This window comes from Ranitomeya variabilis, chromosome 2 (assembly GCF_051348905.1).
Source record: "Ranitomeya variabilis isolate aRanVar5 chromosome 2, aRanVar5.hap1, whole genome shotgun sequence".
NCBI lineage: Eukaryota > Metazoa > Chordata > Amphibia > Anura > Dendrobatidae > Ranitomeya > Ranitomeya variabilis.
The window spans coordinates 954,468,466-954,487,797 of record NC_135233.1 but is presented as its reverse complement, the minus strand read 5'-3'; the positions used below and the strand labels follow the sequence as shown (position 1 = coordinate 954,487,797).

The 19,332-nt window shown below is 44.2% G+C and overlaps 1 protein-coding gene across 2 annotated transcripts in view; it reads left to right on the top strand.

Moving 5' to 3' along the window:
- The window catches only part of ATR (ATR checkpoint kinase), a 230,734-nt gene that overhangs the window by 45,475 nt on the left and 165,927 nt on the right, over positions 1–19,332 (top strand). For both annotated transcript variants that reach the window (XM_077290794.1, XM_077290793.1), the window contains exon 6: positions 19,023–19,208. In XM_077290794.1, the coding sequence (XP_077146909.1) occupies positions 19,023–19,208 (186 nt within the window). The remainder of the gene's footprint in view (positions 1–19,022; positions 19,209–19,332) is intronic.

Here is a 19,332-nt window from a genome sequence, read left to right as displayed (position 1 = left end):
CAGCAAATATCGGCCGATACCCGATACTTGCAGTATCGGAATGCTCAACACTAGTAACCAGGGTAAATATCGGGTTACTAAGCGCAGGGCCGCGCTTAGTAACCCGATGTTTACCCTGGTTACCAGTGTAAAATGTAAAAAAACAAACAGTACATACTCACCTTCTGATGTCTGTCACACGTCCCTCGCTGTCCGCTTCCTGCACTGACTGAGCGCCGGCCGTAAAGTGAAAGCACAGCACAGCGGTGACGTCACCGCTCTGCTGTTAGGGCCGGCACTCAGTCAGTGCTGGAAGCGGACGCTGGGGGACGCGAAGGTGAGTATGTACTGTTTGTTTTTTTATATTTTACACTGGTAACCAGGGTAAACATCGGGTTACTAAGCGCGGCCCTGCGCTTAGCAACCCGATGTTTACCCTGGTTACCCGGGGACCTCGGCATCGTTGGTCGCTGGAGAGCGGTCTGTGTGACAGCTCTCCAGCGACCAAACAGCGACGCTGCAGCGATCGGCATCGTTGTCTGTATCGCTGCAGTGTCGCTTAGTGTGACGGTACCTTTAGTCACGGGATTACTTGGTTTCAGGTGTGAGAGTGAAGGAGATTAAGAGGGACTCTTGGTGTCTAGGATCCAGGGGCTGCTTCTGTCGTTGTGGCTGAGGCTGATAAGCGGCGCTCCCGCGCCCTGCTGGGTGTGTGGCTGCTTGGCCTGCGGCCTGACGTTTAGCCTTTGAGCCTAGCATCTCTCGTTTTCATGCTGTGGCTTAGTTGGTTAAAGCACTTGTCTTGTCAACAGAGCCTGTGTTCGAATCTCAGTAGTGTTTGGCCTTGTGTCTTGGGCCATATGTTGGGCCGTCTGGCCTCATAATCTAGTGTGTTAAACCTGCCGCCTCATGTCTTGTTTTGTACGTTGGGCCTGCTGCCCCATGTCTGGTGCGTTGGGCCTGCCACCCCATGTCTCATGTTTTGCCTGCCTGAAGGTTTTCCAGATGTTTTGTAGTTGTTGAATAGCCTGCTACCTAAGGTCTAGGGTTCTCTTCGGCTGCCTTTGACTCACTGGTGGGACTTCATGGGTCCTTTGGTGGAGTATGACGATCAGTGGAATGTGCATCTTTTGGGGGCTGCGCCTTTTTGCCTGGTTATCCGGCCGACTTGGGGCTTGTAATTCTGTTTTCACTACTGTCTCAAAGCTTCACTACCCTTTACTAGCACTGCTGCTGATATTGGTAAGGATTGCTTTTGGATCATACCGTCGGTCTGTGGTGATTCTATTAAACAATAAGGAGGGGGCCTTAATAAAATACAGTCTTGACTGTAGCTGCTGAGTCCAACAGATTTCCATTCAATCCCTCATACTTGGATAGAATATTGAACTGGTCTGCATTTAACATCTGTGTCTCAGTTATGCTTCTAGTTGAAGTTGGTTATGGTTGTTATAACCCAAATAAAATTATTTTAAGTACATTTAATCTTCGGTGGCTGGAGTTAAAATTTGGGCTGTTTGGCATTAATGCTAAGTGCACACGTTGCAGAATTGCCGCGGAAATTTCCGCGGAAATTCTGCAACTCCTGCCGCAGGTATATCGCATGTGGAATTGGCATGCATATTCCCGCAGAAAACTAGCGTTTTGCAAGCATAATTAGCTTGCAGAATGCTAGCGTTTTCCAAGCGATCTGTAGCATCGCTTGGAAAACTGATTGACAGGTTGGTCACACTTGTCAAACATAGTGCTTGACAAGTGTGACCAACTTTTTACTATTGATGATGCCTATGCAGCATCAATAGTAAAAGATAGAATGTTAAAAATAATAAAAAAAAATAAAAAAAATGGTTATACTTACCTTCCGCAAACAGCAGATCTCCTCAGCGGCTTCCGTTCCTATAGATGGTGTGTGTGCAGGACCTTCGATGACGTCGCAGTCACGTGACCGCGACGTCATCACGGTCATGTGACCACGATGTCATCACAGGTCCTTCACACACACCATCTATAGGAACGGAAGCGGCCACGTGCACCGCTGAGAGGCGGGAAGACTCCAAGGCCATCAGAGGGTGAGTATATCACGATTTTTTATTTTAATTATTATTTTTTTTTAACAATTATATGGTGCCCAGTCCGTGGAGGAGAGTCTCCTCTCCCCCACCCTGGGTAGCAACCGCAGATGATGTGCTTACTTCCCGCATGGTGGGCATAGCCCCATGCGGGAAGTAAGCAGATCAATGCATTCCTAGGTGTGCAGAATCCCCGCGATTCCGCAAATTTAATGAACATGCTGCGTTATTTTCTGGAATGCGATTCCGCTCAGGAAAAAAATGCAGCATGTGCACAAAAAATCCGGATTGCATTCTATTAAATAGGATGCTTAATGTGAGCGTTTTTTTTCGCGGTTTATAGCGTTTTTATAGCAAAAAACCGCGAAAAATGTGCTACGCGTGCACACAGCCTTAAGGGTATGTGCACACGTCAGGATTTCTTCAGGATTTTTTTGCAGATTTCCCCTATAAAAATGCTATAATTCTGCACAAAAAACGCATACATTATGCATCCTATCATTTAGAATGCATTCCGCATTTTTTCTGCAAATGTTGCGTTTTTTTCCGCAAAAAAAACAGAATCCAGAAAAAGAAGCAACATGTTCATTATTTTTGCGGATTTTTTGCGGATTTCCCATGAAATTGGAATGTCTGGGAAAAAAAACGCAAAAAATCAGCAGAAAAATCGAGAAAAAAACGCAAAAAAAACCGCATGCGGATTTCTGGCAGAAATGTCCGGATTTTGTCAGGAAAATTTCTGCAAGAAATCCTGACGTGTGCACATACCCTAAGTTGGTTAATCACTTAGGTTATCCTTCTAGTGGGATTTGTAGCTTCTGCATTGCTAATCTGATTAATACCAGTTTAAGTCCAGTTGATCCTCCCAGTCTGGTGTTATAAAATGCGCCGCTAAGCATTTATGTTGTTAAATATTTACATTTCAGTTTACCATCCTAGTTAAAGTTGCAAGATGGTAAAGGCTGCTCTAAGCTGAATAAAACCATCGTAAATCCAGTTGGGCTCCTAGTTGCAGTTGTAAAATGGCCTTGTGGACACTAAGGCCCCTTTCACACATCAGTTTACTCTGTCGCCTCATTGGGGGACACAGGACCATGGGTGTTATGCTGCTATCCACTAGGAGGCGACACTATGCATAATCTGAAAAAGATTAACTGTGGCTCCTCCTCTGCAGTATACACCCCTGGACGGCGTCAGCCTTCTCCAGTTTTTGCTTAGTGTTGCATAGGAGGCACACCTTTTTTTTTTACTCCGTTTTTTTTCCGACGGATTACAGATGAAGAAAAGTGGGTCTCCTGTGAGACTCCCCGGCATGGCTCCTTCCTCGGCCCCCTATTATGGGGTGCCCGGTTGAAGTAGAGTTGGCTATTCCCCATGTTGCTCCTTCCCCAGTCCCTCGGGTGCTGGTTCGAAGTCGAGACCCCCCCCTCCTTCCCCAATTCCTCGGTTTCTGGGTTGAGGTTGAGGGGAGGATAAAGGCCCCTGAAGGTGACAACAGCACCCTCCCTGATCCCCCTCTGGGGACATTAGGTTGAGACGCCTCAGGTAGGGCCTGTACAGGCAGCACTCTGAAGCTCCCAGCAATGGGCCAGCACACTGCGCCTGCATCCAGGGACCCCAGTCCAGCTGCGGGCTCCTGTTGGGGCCGGGGGGAAGTGCAGGCAGGCATGGCACAGACAGACACAGGGCTCTCTGCGCCCCTGTCTCTGTGGCAGCACCAGCTCTATACTGCCTGAGGGGGACCCCTCACTGGGCCCCCCCTTCCGCTTACAGCCCCACCGCTATCCTGCCTTTAAATCTGGAGGGGGGGGTCCGGTTCAGATCCGACCCCCTCCCGGACTTTCGCGCTGGCCTGGAGCCCTTCCGGGCATCAGGCATCTAATTTAGGCCCCGGCTTCGGCCTAGCTGAAGCCGCCGCCTCCTCTCCGCCCCCCAGCCCGCCACCCGGTTGACAAATATGACACTCTACAGTGTCATAGAGGGGGCGGATCGAGACAGAAAGGGCGCGTTTTTACACAGCTTTGCCGCCCTTTTCTCAGCTCTCCGCCCCCGTTCTCCCCCTGCCTCTTCTCCTCGGCGGCCATTTCTACTGCAGCAAGGATTAACCCTGCATCTCCCGGTCAGCAGGACCAGGCCAGCCAGTCTCCGGGGGGCACAGGACTGTGGATCTTCGGCGCTGGACCTTGGGGCAAACTGGTGGGGTAAGATCACAGCTGGGTTGCTTTACTCGGCTGTGATTCCATATTCCCTATAAGGCTCCTCTGCATAGCTACCACTGTAAGGTCCATCTGCATAGCAGCCCTTCTGCACTCTGTGCACTATGCCGGGCTCAAGGTCCAAGAGAACCAGGAAGGACTGCTATTATGCATTCTGCACAGCCTGCAGGACTGCTCTCCCCAGTGGCAGTATATACCCACACTGCCAGGGCTGCACTCAGACTACTGTCAGAGCCCCAAGAGGCCCCTGCCAATGCTTCGGTTTCTAATGCCACGCCGGAACGGGTCACTCAGATATCGCAATCTATGACGCAGTCTATAGATAACCTAACCTCCACATTGCTTCAGGCTCTGCAGAGTCATGCCTCAGCTATGACCGTTACCCAGCAAAGGGAGAGCTTGGCTCAGGGACAGGATGACCCTGGCACATCCACGTCTAAGTCAGGACGCAAGCGGACCCACAGTCCATCTACGTCATCCCATAGCACTCGGTCATCCCCTTCTAGGAAGAGACACTGTAGTTCCAGGTTATCTAGACCGTCTCCTTCCAGGGACAGACAATGCAGTTCTCCGCAATCCCCGACCAGAGAAGGCCTCCTCCCCAGCTCACCCAGCAGGGGATGCCTCAGTGATACACAGGATTCGGAAGGCATCTGTGACTCCGACTCAGACAGGGAATACGAAGGGGTCCCTGATCCCAATCCCCCCTAGCAATACTGCGCTAGTTGAGGACTTAATCTCTTCCATCCATCGGGTGCTGGACATTTCTGATCCACCACCAGAGGCCCCAGAACACAAGATTTCCTTTGAAGGACCTCTGAAGCCGCCTAAGGTTTTCTCTAACCACCCAGAGTTTAAGGCGATCCTTAAAAACCAGTTCTCGCAGCCTGAGAAAAAATTCGCTAATTGCAAATATCTGGAGGCGAGGTACCCCTTCCCGCAGAAGGATGCCAAAGAGTGGACAGACCCACCCGAAGTGGACCCCCAGTCTCTAGACTAGCAGCACAGACCCTCCTTTCAACGCATGGCTCGTTCAAATTTTGAGGCCGCAGGGGCATCCCTGGCTCCCACGTTCGCTTCAGTTTGGGCTGCCAAAGCCATTCTGGCCTGGGCCAAAAATTTACAAGCTGGCCTCCAAGCATCCGCTCCTGAGCTGTCGGACAAGCGGTTCAAATAGCAGTCATAGCAGATTACATGCTTCATGCAGCTCTGGATTCAGCAAGGGGTGTAGCGGGGATAGCATCAAACACCATCACAATTCGGCGTATCCTCTGGCTGCGGGAATGGAAAGCCGACACAGCCTCAAAGAAGTCCCTCACGCACCTCCCCTACCTCAGTGGGCGATTTTTCAGTGAACAGTTGGACACGATGATATCCAACGCCACCGGGGGTAAGAGTACCTCTCTTCCCCTACTGAAGCCTAAACGCACTTATAAGAAGCGTAACCAAACTCGATTCCGATCCTTTCGGAATTCTTCGGGCTGGTCCGTCTCGCGTCCAGCACAAAATCGTAACCGTTCCCCACGCAGGGACAACTCACGATCAACGCAAAGGTTGGACAAGAACTGGTAGTCAAAAGCAGCCCAGTCTAAACCCAGAGGAGGAAAATCTCAGACTTTCTCCTCATCATGACTCACGGACCCCGGAACACCACACCCGTAGACGGCCGACTTTTGCTCTTTCATCAAGTCTGGTTGCCTATTACAGAAGACAGGTGGGTCAGGGAACTAGTGTCTTCCGGATACGAGATAGAGTTCACCTCCAACCCACCGGACCGATTCTTCCTCTCTGTCCCCCCAAAACCACCAGCCAAGGCTCGTGCCTTCCGGCAAGAGGTCGCCTCGCTTTTTCAAGCAGGAGTCATAGTACCGGTCCCCACGGCCGAGCGCTTCCGAGGGTTCTACTCCAATCTATTCGTAGTCCCCAAGAAAGGAGGCAGCGTGCGGCCCATACTGGACCTAAAACAACTCAACAAATATGTACGGGTCCGTCACTTCCGCATGGAGTCCCTTCGGTCCATCATTGCGTCCATGGAGAAGGGAGAATATCTCGCCTCCATAGACATACAAAACGCATACCTGCATATACCGATTGCACCTGCTCATCAGAGATTTCTTCAGTTCGCAATCGACCAGGACCACTACCAGTTCGTGGCTCTCCCTTTTGGACTCGCCACGGCTCCCAGTGTATTTACCAAAGTCATGGCTGCCACCATGGACGTCCTGCACTCGAGAGGCATAGTAGTCGTTCCATACTTGGACGATCATCAAGGCTCCCACCTTCAAGGACTGCGAGCTCAGCGTCTCAATCACAATCGACACTCTGAGTCGCATGGGCTGGTTAGACAATCTACAAAAGTCATCACCAACCCCGAGTCAGTCTCTGACCTTCCTGGGAATGCTATTCAATACCTCCAGGGGTCTAGTGCTCCTTCCCAAGGACATGCATAGTGTCGCCTCCTAGTGGACAGCAGCATAACACCCATGGTCCTGTGTCCCCCAATTAGAGGCTAAGAGAAAGAGATTTTACGGTGAGTACACACAAATCTCCTTTTTTGCCATCAGTCGCAATCTGTTCAATTTTGAAAAAAAAACGGATCTGTCGCAGATTGTGAAAAACTGATGCGACGGATCAGTTTTTTCACCGGATCTGACTAGCTGATGTGGCTAATTGGATCCTAAAAAAATCGGAGCGTGCTCAGTTTAAAAAAATGGAATCCATCATTTGACAGATCCGGCTCCATAGGCTTCCATTCTAGCAAACGATGGACGGCGACGGTCGCTGTCCGTTTTTTCGACAGACACAAAAAACTTTACTATGTCCGTTGTCTCCGGCCGCCGGACAAACAATTTTCGATGGATCCGGCGAACGGCGGATGAAACGTGAGGCCATCTGTCGCTAATACAAGTCTTTGAGAAAAAAACTGATCCTGCGGCATCAGTCACCGGGTCCGTTTTTTTTCCCCAAAATTCGACGGATTGCGACTGATGGCAAAAAACTGATGTGTGAAAGGGGCCTTAGTGATTAAACTCTCAATGCCCCAATCTACCCTACTGGTATAGAATGATAAGGTGAATTTGATTGTGCCAGGTCGAGCAGCACTATACAGGTCTGCATTCCTAATGGAGGTGCAAGTTGGACTCTCCGGTGTGTGGCTGATGAATCATCAATTTCCCCAATCTGTTATTGAGTGGTAAGACAGATGTGATTGTCCAGGTCTGGGGGCACTGTACCCGTCTGCACTCCTAATGGAGGTGCGAGTTGGACTCACCGGAATGGGGCAGAGAAGCCAACAATATCCCAGCCTACCCTCCTAATTGGAGTTGCATTACAGACATGGTGATTCCTGATCTGGACCAGTGTATCCTCCTGGTTGAAGTCAGAAAATAGACTCATTAGAAATTAAGTCAGTAGAGCCATTATACCCAATAAGTATTGAGGGGTTGAAGTCATAAAACTGGCAGATTGAAATAAGTGGTAAGTTTGATATATATCGTCTGTACGCTCTTGGGGTAATAAAAAGGCAACTCTTCAATAAACCTATAAGAGGAAGAATCGATGGATGAGTTAAAATGTCCCCCTTATCTGTCAGACTCTTGTGGCGAAGGAGGAACATCTTCGCAAGTTAACACGAATGCTTTCACATAAGGTAAGACAGTTCTGATTATTACTCAAGAACAGGATGATATGTCCATAACATACATGGTTGAGGGGACAGGATTCTAATACCTTGGTTTCAGGCCATTTGAGCATTGACCAATACCATATGAGGTCTGTTATCTTTTTTTCTGACTAAGTCGCTTCCTCATGGGGAACGGGGAAAAAAAAGTGGTGCATCATCTGTGTGCTTGAAAAAGAATCTGTTTTGCATTTGACTGTGTTCAACTAACAATTTTAATAGTCGGATTGTGTTATTAGCATCCATTTAAGCTGTGGAATGGATGACGTTATAGAGAATAGGATAAATTCTATCATCCCTAGCATTAATGAATGTTTGAACGAGGCTTTTCTGTATATTGAATAGATCAGACTTCTTTTTTTTTTTTTGCGTGTTCTAGTTGTATCAGGTCTTAGTACTTGGTTAAGATGCAGTAACCAGAAATTCTCTAAGGTGGAAATCTCAAACTATAGTTGTCTCTTTCAGCTTAAATAAGTTTCTTAGGAGGACTTAACATTACAAACTAAGGAACGCAACAAAAGAAAAAAAGATTTGTTGAAGTTGGATAAAAAAAAAAAAGTAATAAATATTTCAAAATACTTTGGCATTCTGGGATGCTCAATCTACCCTTGATAGCATAGTGTTTCACAGATATTTTGAACCATTAGGTGATCATTGACACCAGATCTTTACCTTAAAGGTGACCTTACTTCAATGGAAAATGTCAACAATTTGGAGTTAGATGTTAAGTAATAGTTTAACCCCTTTCTGTCATTAGACGTACTATTCCGTCCATGTGGGGTGGGCCCTACTTCCCAAGGACGGAATAGTACGTCATACCCGATCGGCCGCGCTCACGGGGGGAGCGCGGCCGATCGCGGCCGGGTGTCAGCTGCATATCGCAGCTGACATCCGGCACTATGTGCCAGGAGCGGTCACGGACCGCCCCCGGCACATTAACCCCCGGCACACCGCGATCAAACATGATCGCGATGTGCCGGCGGTGCAGGGAAGCATCGCGCAGGGAGGGGGCTCCCTGCGGGCTTCCCTGAGCCCCCCGCAGCAACGCGATGTGATCGCGTTGCTGCGAGGGTCTTACCTCCCTCCCTGCCTGCTCCAGACCCGGATCCAAGATGGCCGCGGATCCGGGTCCTGCAGGGAGGGAGGTGGCTTCACAGAAGCCTGCTCAGAGCAGGCACTGTGAAGCAGCCTGCACTTCTCGCAGATCGGTGATCTGTCAGAGTGCTATGCAAACTGGCAGATCACCGATCTGTATTGTCCCCCCCTGGGGCAAAGTAAAAAAGTAAAAAAAAAAATTTCCAAATGTGTAAAAAAAAAAAAAAAATATTCCAAAATAATGAAAAAAAAAAAATATTATTCCCATAAATACATTTCTTTATCTAAATAAAATAAAAAAAACAATAAAAGTACACATATTTAGTATCGCCGCGTCCGTAACGACCCGACCTACAAAACTGGCCCACTAGTTAACCCCTTCAGTAAACACCGTAAAAAAAAAAAAAAAAAAGAGGCAAAAAACAACGCTTTATTATCATACCGCCGAACAAAAAGTGGAATAACACGCGATCAAAAAGACTGATATAAATAACCATGGTACCGCTGAAAACGTCATCTTGTCCCGCAAAAAACGAGCCGCCATACAGCATCATCAGCAAAAAAATAAAAAAGTTATAGTCCTGAGAATAAAGCGATACCAAAATAATTATTTTTTCTATAAAATAGTTTTTATCGTATAAAAGCGCCAAAACAGAAAAAAAATGATATAAATGAGATATCGCTGTAATCGTACTGACCCGACGAATAAAACTGCTTTATCAATTTTACCAAACGCGGAACGGTATAAACGCCTCCCCAAAAAGAAATTCATGAATAGCTGGTTTTTGATCACTCTGCCTCACAAAAATCGGAATAAAAAGCGATCAAAAAATGTCACGTGTCCGAAAATGTTACCAATAAAAACGTCAATGCATCCCGCAAAAAACAAGATCTCACATGACTCTGTGGACTCAAATATGGAAAAATTACAGCTCTCAAAATGTGGTAACGCAAAAAATATTTTTTGCAATGAAAAGCGTCTTTCAGTGTGTGACGGCTGCCAATCATAAAAATCCGCTAAAAAACCCGCTATAAAAGTAAATCAAACCCCCCTTCATCACCCCCTTAGTTAGGGAAAAATAAAAAAATTAAAAAATGTATTTATTTCCATTTTCCCATTAGGGTTAGGGTTAGGGCTAGAGTTAGGACTAGAGTTAGGGCTAGGGTTATTGCTAGGGTTAGGGCTAGGGTTGGGGCTAGGGTTGGGGCTACAGTTAGGGTTGGGGCTAAAGATAGGGTTAGGGTTTGGATTACATTTACGGTTGGGAATAGGGTTGGGTGTGTCTGGGTTAGAGGAGTGGTTAGGGTTACTGTTGGGATTAGGGTAAGGGGTGTGTTTGGATTAGGGTTTCAGTTATAATTGGGGGGTTTCCACTGTTCGGGCACATCAGGGGCTTTCCAAACGGGATATGGCATCCGATCTGAATTCCAGCCAATTCTGCGTTGAAAAAGGAAAACAGTGCTCCTTCCCTTCCGAGCTCTCCCGTGTGCCCAAACAGGGGTTTACCCCAACATATGGGGTATCAGCGTACTCAGGACAAATTGGACATCATCTTTTGGGGTCCAATTTCTCCTGCTACCCTTGGGAAAATACAAAACTGGGGGCCAAAAAATAAGTTTTGTGGGAAAAAAAAGATTTTTTATTTTCACGGCTCTGCGTTGTAAACTGTAGTGAAACACTTGGGGGTTCAAAGTTCTCACAACACATCTAGATAAGTTCCTTGGGGGGTCTAATTTCCGATATGGGGTCACTTGTGGGGGGTTTGTACTGTTTGGGTACATCAGGGGCTCTGCAAATGCAACGTGACGCCTGCAGACCAATCCATTTAAGTCTGCATTCCAAATGGCGCTCCTTCCCTTCCGAGCTCTGTCATGCGCCCAAACAGTGGTTCCCCCCCACATATCGGGTATCAGCATACTCAGGACAAATTGGACAACAAATTTTGGGGTCCAATTTATCCTGTTACCCTTGTGAAAATACAAAACTGGGGGCTAAAAAATCATTTTTGTGAAAAAAAAAAGAATTTATTTTCACGGCTCTGCGTTATAAACTGTAGTGAAACACTTGGGGGTTCAAAGCTCTCAAAAGACATCTAGATAAGTTCCTTAGGGGGTCTACTTTCCAAAATGGTGTCACTTGTGGGGGTTTTTAATGTTTAGGCACATCAGGGGCTCTGCAAACGCAACATGGCATCCCATCTTAATTCCAGTCAATTTTGCATTGAAAAGTAAAATAGCGCTCCTTCCCTTCCGAGCTCTGCTATGCGCCCAAACAGTGGTTTACCCCCACATATGGGGTATCGTCGTACTCAGGACAAATTGCACAACAACTTTTGTGCTCTAATTTCTTCTCTTACCCTTGGGGAAATAAAAAAATGGGGGCGAAAAGATCATTTTTGTGAAAAAATATGATTTTTTATTTTTACGGCTCTGCATTATAAACTTCTGTGAAGCACTTGTTGGGTCAAAGTGCTCACCACACATCTAGATAAGTTCCTTAGGGGGTCTACTTTCCAAAATAGTGTCACTTGTGGGGGGTTTCAATGTTTAGGCACATCAGGGGCTCTCCAAATGCAACATGGCGTCCCATCTCAATTCCAGTCAATTTTGCATTGAAAAGTCAAATGGCGCTCCTTCCCTTCCGAGCTCTGCCCTGCGCCCAAACATTGGTTTACACCCACATATGGGGTATCAGCGTACTCAGGACAAATTGCACAACAATTTTTGGGGTCCAATTTCTTCTCTTACCCTTGGGAAAATAAAAAATTGGGGGCGAAAAGATCATTTTTGTGAAAAAATATGATTTTTTATTTTTACGGCTCTGCATTATAAACTTCTGTGAAGCACTTGTTGGGTCAAAGTGCTCACCACACATCTAGATAAGTTCCTTAGGGGGTCTACTTTCCAAAATAGTGTCACTTGTGGGGGGTTTCAATGTTTAGGCACATCAGGGGCTCTCCAAATGCAACATGGCGTCCCATCTCAATTCCAGTCAATTTTGCATTGAAAAGTCAAATGGCGCTCCTTTCCTTCCGAGCTCTGCCATGCGCCCAAACAGTGGATTACCCCCACATATGGGGTATCAGCATACTCAGGACAAATTGTACAACAAATTTTGGGGTCTATTTTCTCCTGTTACCCTTGGTAAAATAAAACAAATTGGATCTGAAATAAATTTTGTGTGAAAAAAAGTTAAATGTTCATTTTTATTTAAACATTCCAAAAATTCCTGTGAAACACCTGAAGGGTTAATAAACTTCTTGAAAGTGGTTTTGAGTACCTTGAGGGGTGCAGTTTTTAGAATGGTGTCACACTTGGGTATTTTCTATCATATAGACCCCTCAAAATGACTTCAAATGAGATGTGGTCCCTAAAAAAAATGGTGTTGTAAAAATGAGAAATTGCTGGTCAACTTTTAACCCTTATAACTCCGTCACAAAAAAAAATTTTGGTTCCAAAATTGTGCTGATGTAAAGTAGACATGTGGGAAATGTTACTTATTAAGTATTTTGCGTGACATATGTCTGTGATTTAAGGGCATAAAAATTAAAAGTTGGAAAATTGCTAAATTTTCAAAATTTTCGCCAAATATTCGTTTTTTTCACAAATAAACGCAACTTATATCGAAGAAATTTTACCACTATCATGAAGTACAATATGTCACGAGAAAACAATGTCAGAATCGCCAAGATCCGTTGAAGCGTTCCAGAGTTATAACCTCATAAAGGGACAGTGGTCAGAATTGTAAAAATTGGCCCGGTCATTAACGTGCAAACCACCCTTGGGGGTGAAGGGGTTAAGCAGGTGCAGTTGCTGGGTCCATTGGTGACTAGGGAACTACTTATGGCTCTGTTAATGTTACCAGGTTCTTTGATCACTAAACCTCTGCTTCTGTTAACCCCTTTATCCCACAAGACTGTTATCACCTTCATGGCCAGGCCAAATTTGACAATTCTGACCAATGTCACCTTATGTGGTAATAACTCTGGAGCGTTTCAACGGATCTCACTGCTTTTGAGATTTTTTTTTTCACAACATATTGCACTTCATGATAGTGTTAAAAATTTGTTCGATGTGACTTGCAATTATTTGTGGAAAAAATGGAAATTTGGCAAAAATGAAGCAATTTTCAAACTTTATATTTTTATGCCCTTAAACAGCGTTACCGTATAACACACAAACTAGTTCATAATTAACGTTTCCAACATGTCTACTTTACATCAGCACAATATTTAAAACATTATTTTTTTTTAGGAAGTTCAGCAATTTCAAATTTTTCCAACAAAATTTACAAAACCATTTTTTAGGGATAATATTTGAAGCGACTTTGGGGGGCCTATAAGACAGAAAATACCCCAAAGTCACACCATTCTAAAAACTGCACCCCTCAAGGTATTCAAGACCACATTCAAGAAGTTTATTAACCCTTCAGGTATTTCACAGGAATTAATGGAATGTGGAAAGAAGAAATGAACATTTAACTTTTTTTTCACAAACAATGTTACTTTCAAACCAATTGTTTTTTTTATTTTCACAAGGGTAACAGGAGAAAATGGATGCCAACATTTGTTGGGCAATTTGTCCTGAGTATGCCGATACCCCATATGTGGTCTAAAACTACTTTTCAAGCCGAGTGCAAAGCTCAGAAGACAAGAAGCACCATATTTTGCTGGACTGGTTTGAGGGTGCTATGTCACATTGGCAGAGCTCCTGAGGTGCCATAACAGCAGAAATGTCACATAAGTGACCTCATGTTACAGAATTTTATTCCATTGGGCGCCAAAGAAAAAATATTTACATTTTTGCCACCATAATTTAGTTTTAGCCCCAAGTTTTTAATTTTTCTAAGGGCCAGTATTTAAAAATGGACCTCAGTTTGTTGTAAAAATTTCTCCTGAGTGCGCCAAAACCATACATTTTATTGGGAAATACTTATCCAGCAAAGTGCAAAGATCAGAAGGGAATGAGCGCCATATTATAGTGCAGATTTTACAGATACAGTTTGCTGGTACCCTGACCCACTGTGAGGAGCCATTTCACTTTTTTTAGAGCCTTTGTACTACCAGTAATGTGGAATCCCCTTATATTTCCGATAACAGATGACATACCTAAGAGGGAACTTGATTTTTTTTTTGTGAATTTAGTTAAAACTTTTTTTGAGAACATTTTACATAATAATTTGGATCACATTCATCTGGTACTCTATGCTGAGCACTTGGGGTTTCCATCTAAATCCCAGTGTGACATACTGCACAAAACTGTTGCGGACCACGCTTTTGTGCACACCTGAAAAGACGGACACTGCCAGATCACAGGCCAGATGTCGTCCACAATTCCTCCATATGCCTCATTATAGGGAATCTTCCACCAAGGTTTCATCTGAATCATATATTTCTGAAATTTACAAGGAAAGCCTTGTGTTAAACAGGGTGTTTTGTTTTAAATAAAGGATGTTATTTTTGCAGTGTTGATTTCAAAACTTATTAATGGGTTAGTAATGGGGGCATCTTATAGACACCTCTACATTACTAACACCTGGGCTTGATGTCAGCTGACAATAAAAAGCTGACATCAACCCCAACCCTATTACCCCACTTGTCACTGCTTTGCTTCAATTGGCAATAGCAAGGCTAAGCCTCAGATTTGATGGATCTTATGGATGTGCCATTTCTGGGGTGGCTGAGAGCTGATGTTGTTAGCCTGGGGGGTGAGGCAATACCGCTAGCCCCTTCCAGGCTTTTAATATCAACCCACAGCTGTCTGTTTAGGCTTTGCTGGTTTGAGCTTATTGGGGGGCCCTAGGTAATTTTTCTGTGGTTCCCTGTAAATTTACCAGTAAAGGCTATACAAACATATATGAGCTGTTAATAATAGCCTGGGAACCTTTGGGATATTGTCCCATTTCCCAGATTATTAACATCATACCCCAGCCGTGTGCTTTCCAAATCTGCCTGTGTCCACGCCATTTTTTTAATTTAATTTTAATTTAATAAGAAGTACACAGCTGCTGCTGAATACAACTCCTATCATTGCTGCCTGGTCACGCTGATCTCAGGAAGAAGGGTAACAATGAGGAGAGCTCCCTTCAGGAGCTGGCACCTGGGATCATTGCATACTGTCTGCGCCAGTATGTGTCACACGGACAGCAAATGGATACACTGATGTCACAGACATACAGTTGTGGCCAAAAGTATTGACACCCCTGCAATTCTGTCAGATAATACTCAGTTTCTTCCTGAAAATGATTGCAATCACAAATTCTTTGGTATTATTATCTTCATTTAATTTGTCTTAAATGAAAAAACATAAAAGAGAATGAAGCAAAAAGCAAAACATTGATCATTTCACACAAAACTCCAAAAATGGGCAAGACAAAAGTATTGGCACCCTCAGCCTAATACTTGGTTGCACGACCTTTAGCCAAAATAACTGCGACCAACCGCTTCCAGTAACCATCAATGAGTTTCTTACAATGCTCTGCTGGAATTTTAGACCATTCTTCTTTGTCAAACTGCTCCAGTTCCCTGATATTTGAAGGGTGCCTTCTCCAAACTGCCATTTTTCTCTCCACAGGTGTTCTATGGGATTCAGGTCTGGACTCTTTGCTGGCCACCTTAGAAGTCTCCAGTGCCTTCTCTCAAACCATTTTCTAGTGCTTTTTGAAGTGTGTTTTGGGTCATTGTCCTGCTGGAAGACACATGACCTCTGAGGGAGACCCAGCTTTCTCACACTGGGCCCTACATTATGCTGCAAAATTTGTTGGTAGTCTTCAGACTTCATAATGCCATGCACACTTTCAAGCAGTCCAGTGCCAGAGGCAGCAAAGCAACCCCAAAACATCAGGGAACCTCCGCCATGTTTGACTGTAGGGACCGTGTTCTTTTCTTTGAATGCCCCTTTTTTTCTCCTGTAAACTCCTATGTTGATGCCTTTGCCCAAAAAGCTCTATTTTTGTCTCATCTGACCAGAGAACGTTCTTCCAAAACGTTTTAGGGTTTTTCAGGTAAGTTTTTGTCAAACTCCAGACTGGCTTTTTTTATGTCTCGGGGTAAGAAATGGCGTCTTCCTGGGTCTCCTACCATACAGTCCCTTTTCATTCAGACGCCGACGGATAGTACGGGTTGACACTGTTGTACCCTCGGACTGCAGGGCAGCTTGAACTTGTTTGGATGTTAGTCGAGGTTCTTTATCCAAGATCCGCACAATCTTGCATTGAAATCTCTTGTCAATTTTTCTTTTCCGTCCACATCTAGGGAGGTTAGCCACAGTGCCATGGGCTTTAAACTTCTTGATGACACTGCTCACGGTAGACACAGGAACATTCAGGTCTTTGGAGATGGACTTGTAGCCTTGAGATTGCTCATGCTTCCTCACAATTTGGTTTCTCAAGTCCTCAGACAGTTCTTTGGTCTTCTTTCTTTTCTCCATGCTCAATGTGGTACACACAAGGACACAGGACAGAGGTTGAGTCAACTTTAATCCATGTCAGCTGGCTGCAAGTGTGATTTAGTTATTGCCAACACCTGTTAGGTGCCACAGGTAAGTTACAGGTGCTGTTAATTACACAAATTAGAGAAGCATCACATGATTTTTCGAACAGTGCCAATACTTTTGTCCACCCCTATTTTTATGTTTGGTGTGGAATTATATCCAATTTGGCTTTAGGACAAATTTTTTTGTGTTTTTTCATTTAAGAAAAATTAAATGAAGATAATAATACCAAAGAATTTGTGATTGCAATAATTTTCAGGAAGAAACTGAGTATTATTGAGTTTCAGTACCAGTGTCTATGCACCGTACTTAAGTTATTGGTTAGGTGATTTGACAAGTACAGAAAATCTGCCGTAATTATATCCCATAAAGATATCAAACCATACATATAAGGTTAGTCTTCAAAATATAGATCCTCTCTTGGGGGGAGGGGGGGAAGATTGTTGTATCCAGTAAAAGTATTCCTTTTTTATTGATTTTTCAAGGTAAATTTAAAGGGGAAAGGGATATGAGGGAAAATAAAAAAAATTAAATAGGTGAAAAAAGGGGAGAATTAAATTTTACATAGTGGGGATGATACAGAGAACATTATCACAAAAGATATACAAGCAATATTTTAACAGTACGTAGGATTAAAATTATGTGGTAACTTAAGAGAATATAAGAATGCAGATAAATAACAGAGATGAAAAGTTATTGTAAAAGTTTCATATGTTTATAGTAGGTATTATCAATAGTGATGAGCGAATATACTCATTGCTGGGGTTTTCCAGAGCACGCTCGGGTGGTCTCCGAGTATTTATGACTGCTCAGAGATTTAGTTTTCCTTGCCGCAGCTAGATGATTTACAGCTACTAGCCAGCTTGAATACATGTGGGGATTCCCTAGCAACCAGGCAACCCCCACATGTACTTATGCTGGCTAGCAGCCCTAAATCATCCAGCTGAGGCAAGGAAAACCAGATTTCCGAGCAGTCATAAATACTCGGAGATCACCCGAGCAACGAGTATATTCGCTCATCACTAATTATCAACCATATCGAATTTAGATTCAATACATTTATGGAGAGTTAATTTTTTCTAAAATATCAGAATATATAGGTGGATTTGTTTTTTTCCTAAAAAAAATGCTATCCTATTTTTAATTACACGAAAGATGTGTATTATAATATGTCTAAAAGAGGGTTCTATTTTATCTAAAAGGCTGTGTTCACACTAGGCGTTTTTTAAACTTTTTTTTTTCAGCTGCATTTTACAGCACCAGCAAAGTCTGAGGTTTCAGAAATCTCATGCTCACACTTTGTTGTTTTTTTTTGTCATCAGTATTTTGTGCTTTGCATGTTTTTTTGCACAATAGTGGGTGTCACTTCTTTCAGCATTTTTATTACTTGGTCATTGTCTCTCAGGTTCTGACATGGGAGAGGGGAAAAATTGTAATTACTTACTGGTGATTTGATTTTCCTGAAACCCATGACAGCACCCCGATTTATTCTTTCCCTCTGGCTTATGGTTGGTGCTGGTTTTCAATTTTCTCTTCTCACAGTGAAGAACAGGCGTGAGTGAATGTATGAATAATGATTGTAATTTGGGTGACTCCTACTTGAATTCTTGGAAACTACATTGAAGGAGAAAGTGTGAGTTACCTTATTATTTGTGCTCTTGGCTTCCTGTCCAGTGATGGGGGCGGATGCCGCTCTCTCAGGTGCTGTCATGTGATTTATGAAAATAAGTTCTGATTTTTCCTATTTCTGCACGGATTAGAAGTACTTCACCTTCTTATGATATGGTGTAATTTTCCTTAGGCAGTGCAGGGGTTAATCTGCTCTGTTGAGATCTGGGCTCTGGCTAGCACTCATTGTCAGAGTTGATTATGCTGCATGACTGGAGGTTATTGGTGGTTATTATTGGAAAAAGGCATTTGGTGGATTTATGTCTGACTTTTGCTAGGTTTTGAGTGTCTGAAAATGTCCTTGCGTCTCCTACTTTGGTTTAACCCCATACTCCACTCCCCGATGCATTCCTCTGTTGTTTGTGTGTATATTTGTATGTTTGGTATTTTTCATTACCCCTGTTCGTATTACTTTGTTAGTCTGGTTGGTCGAGCACAATGGTGTACAATAGTGATGAGCGTGTACTGGTTGCTCTGGTTTTCCCCCGAGCACGCTCGGGTGGTCTCCGAGTATTTTTTAGTGCTCGGAGATTTAGTTTTCATCCCAGCAGCTGACTGATTTACAGCTAGGAGCCAGCTTGATTATATGTGGGGATTCCCTAGCAACCAAGCAACCCCCACATGTACTCAGCCTGGCTAGTAGCTGTAAATCATTCAGCTGCCACGATGAAAACTAAATCTCCGAGCACTAACAAATACTCTGAGGTCACCCGAGGGTGTTAGGGGGAAAACCAGAGCAACCAGTACACTCGCTCATCACTAGTGTACAGTATTTTGGCTCATTTTTTTTTTTTTAAATGTACCTTTTTTTTGTGACATTTACAGGGTGGATCCAGTAGATATGAAGTCTAAGCTTTCAATCTGGAGAGAAATACACAAGAAATATTCATCTCTCCTGCACACGTTGGAAGGAGAAGACCTGGCCGAAGATGCCGTCATTTGCCCATTGGAAGGTGTCACAGTGACATTGCGCTTGGCTGCTGTCTGCACCACTGCTAGTGATTCTGTCATGTAAGTGCTATGTATCATGGAAAGGGACTGTCTAGGAAATAGTCAATCATTGTACTGTGACACACGGGGGGAACTGAATTACTTAATTCTAAGGTAGAATGGTTTTCTTAGAAGAAAGCAATAT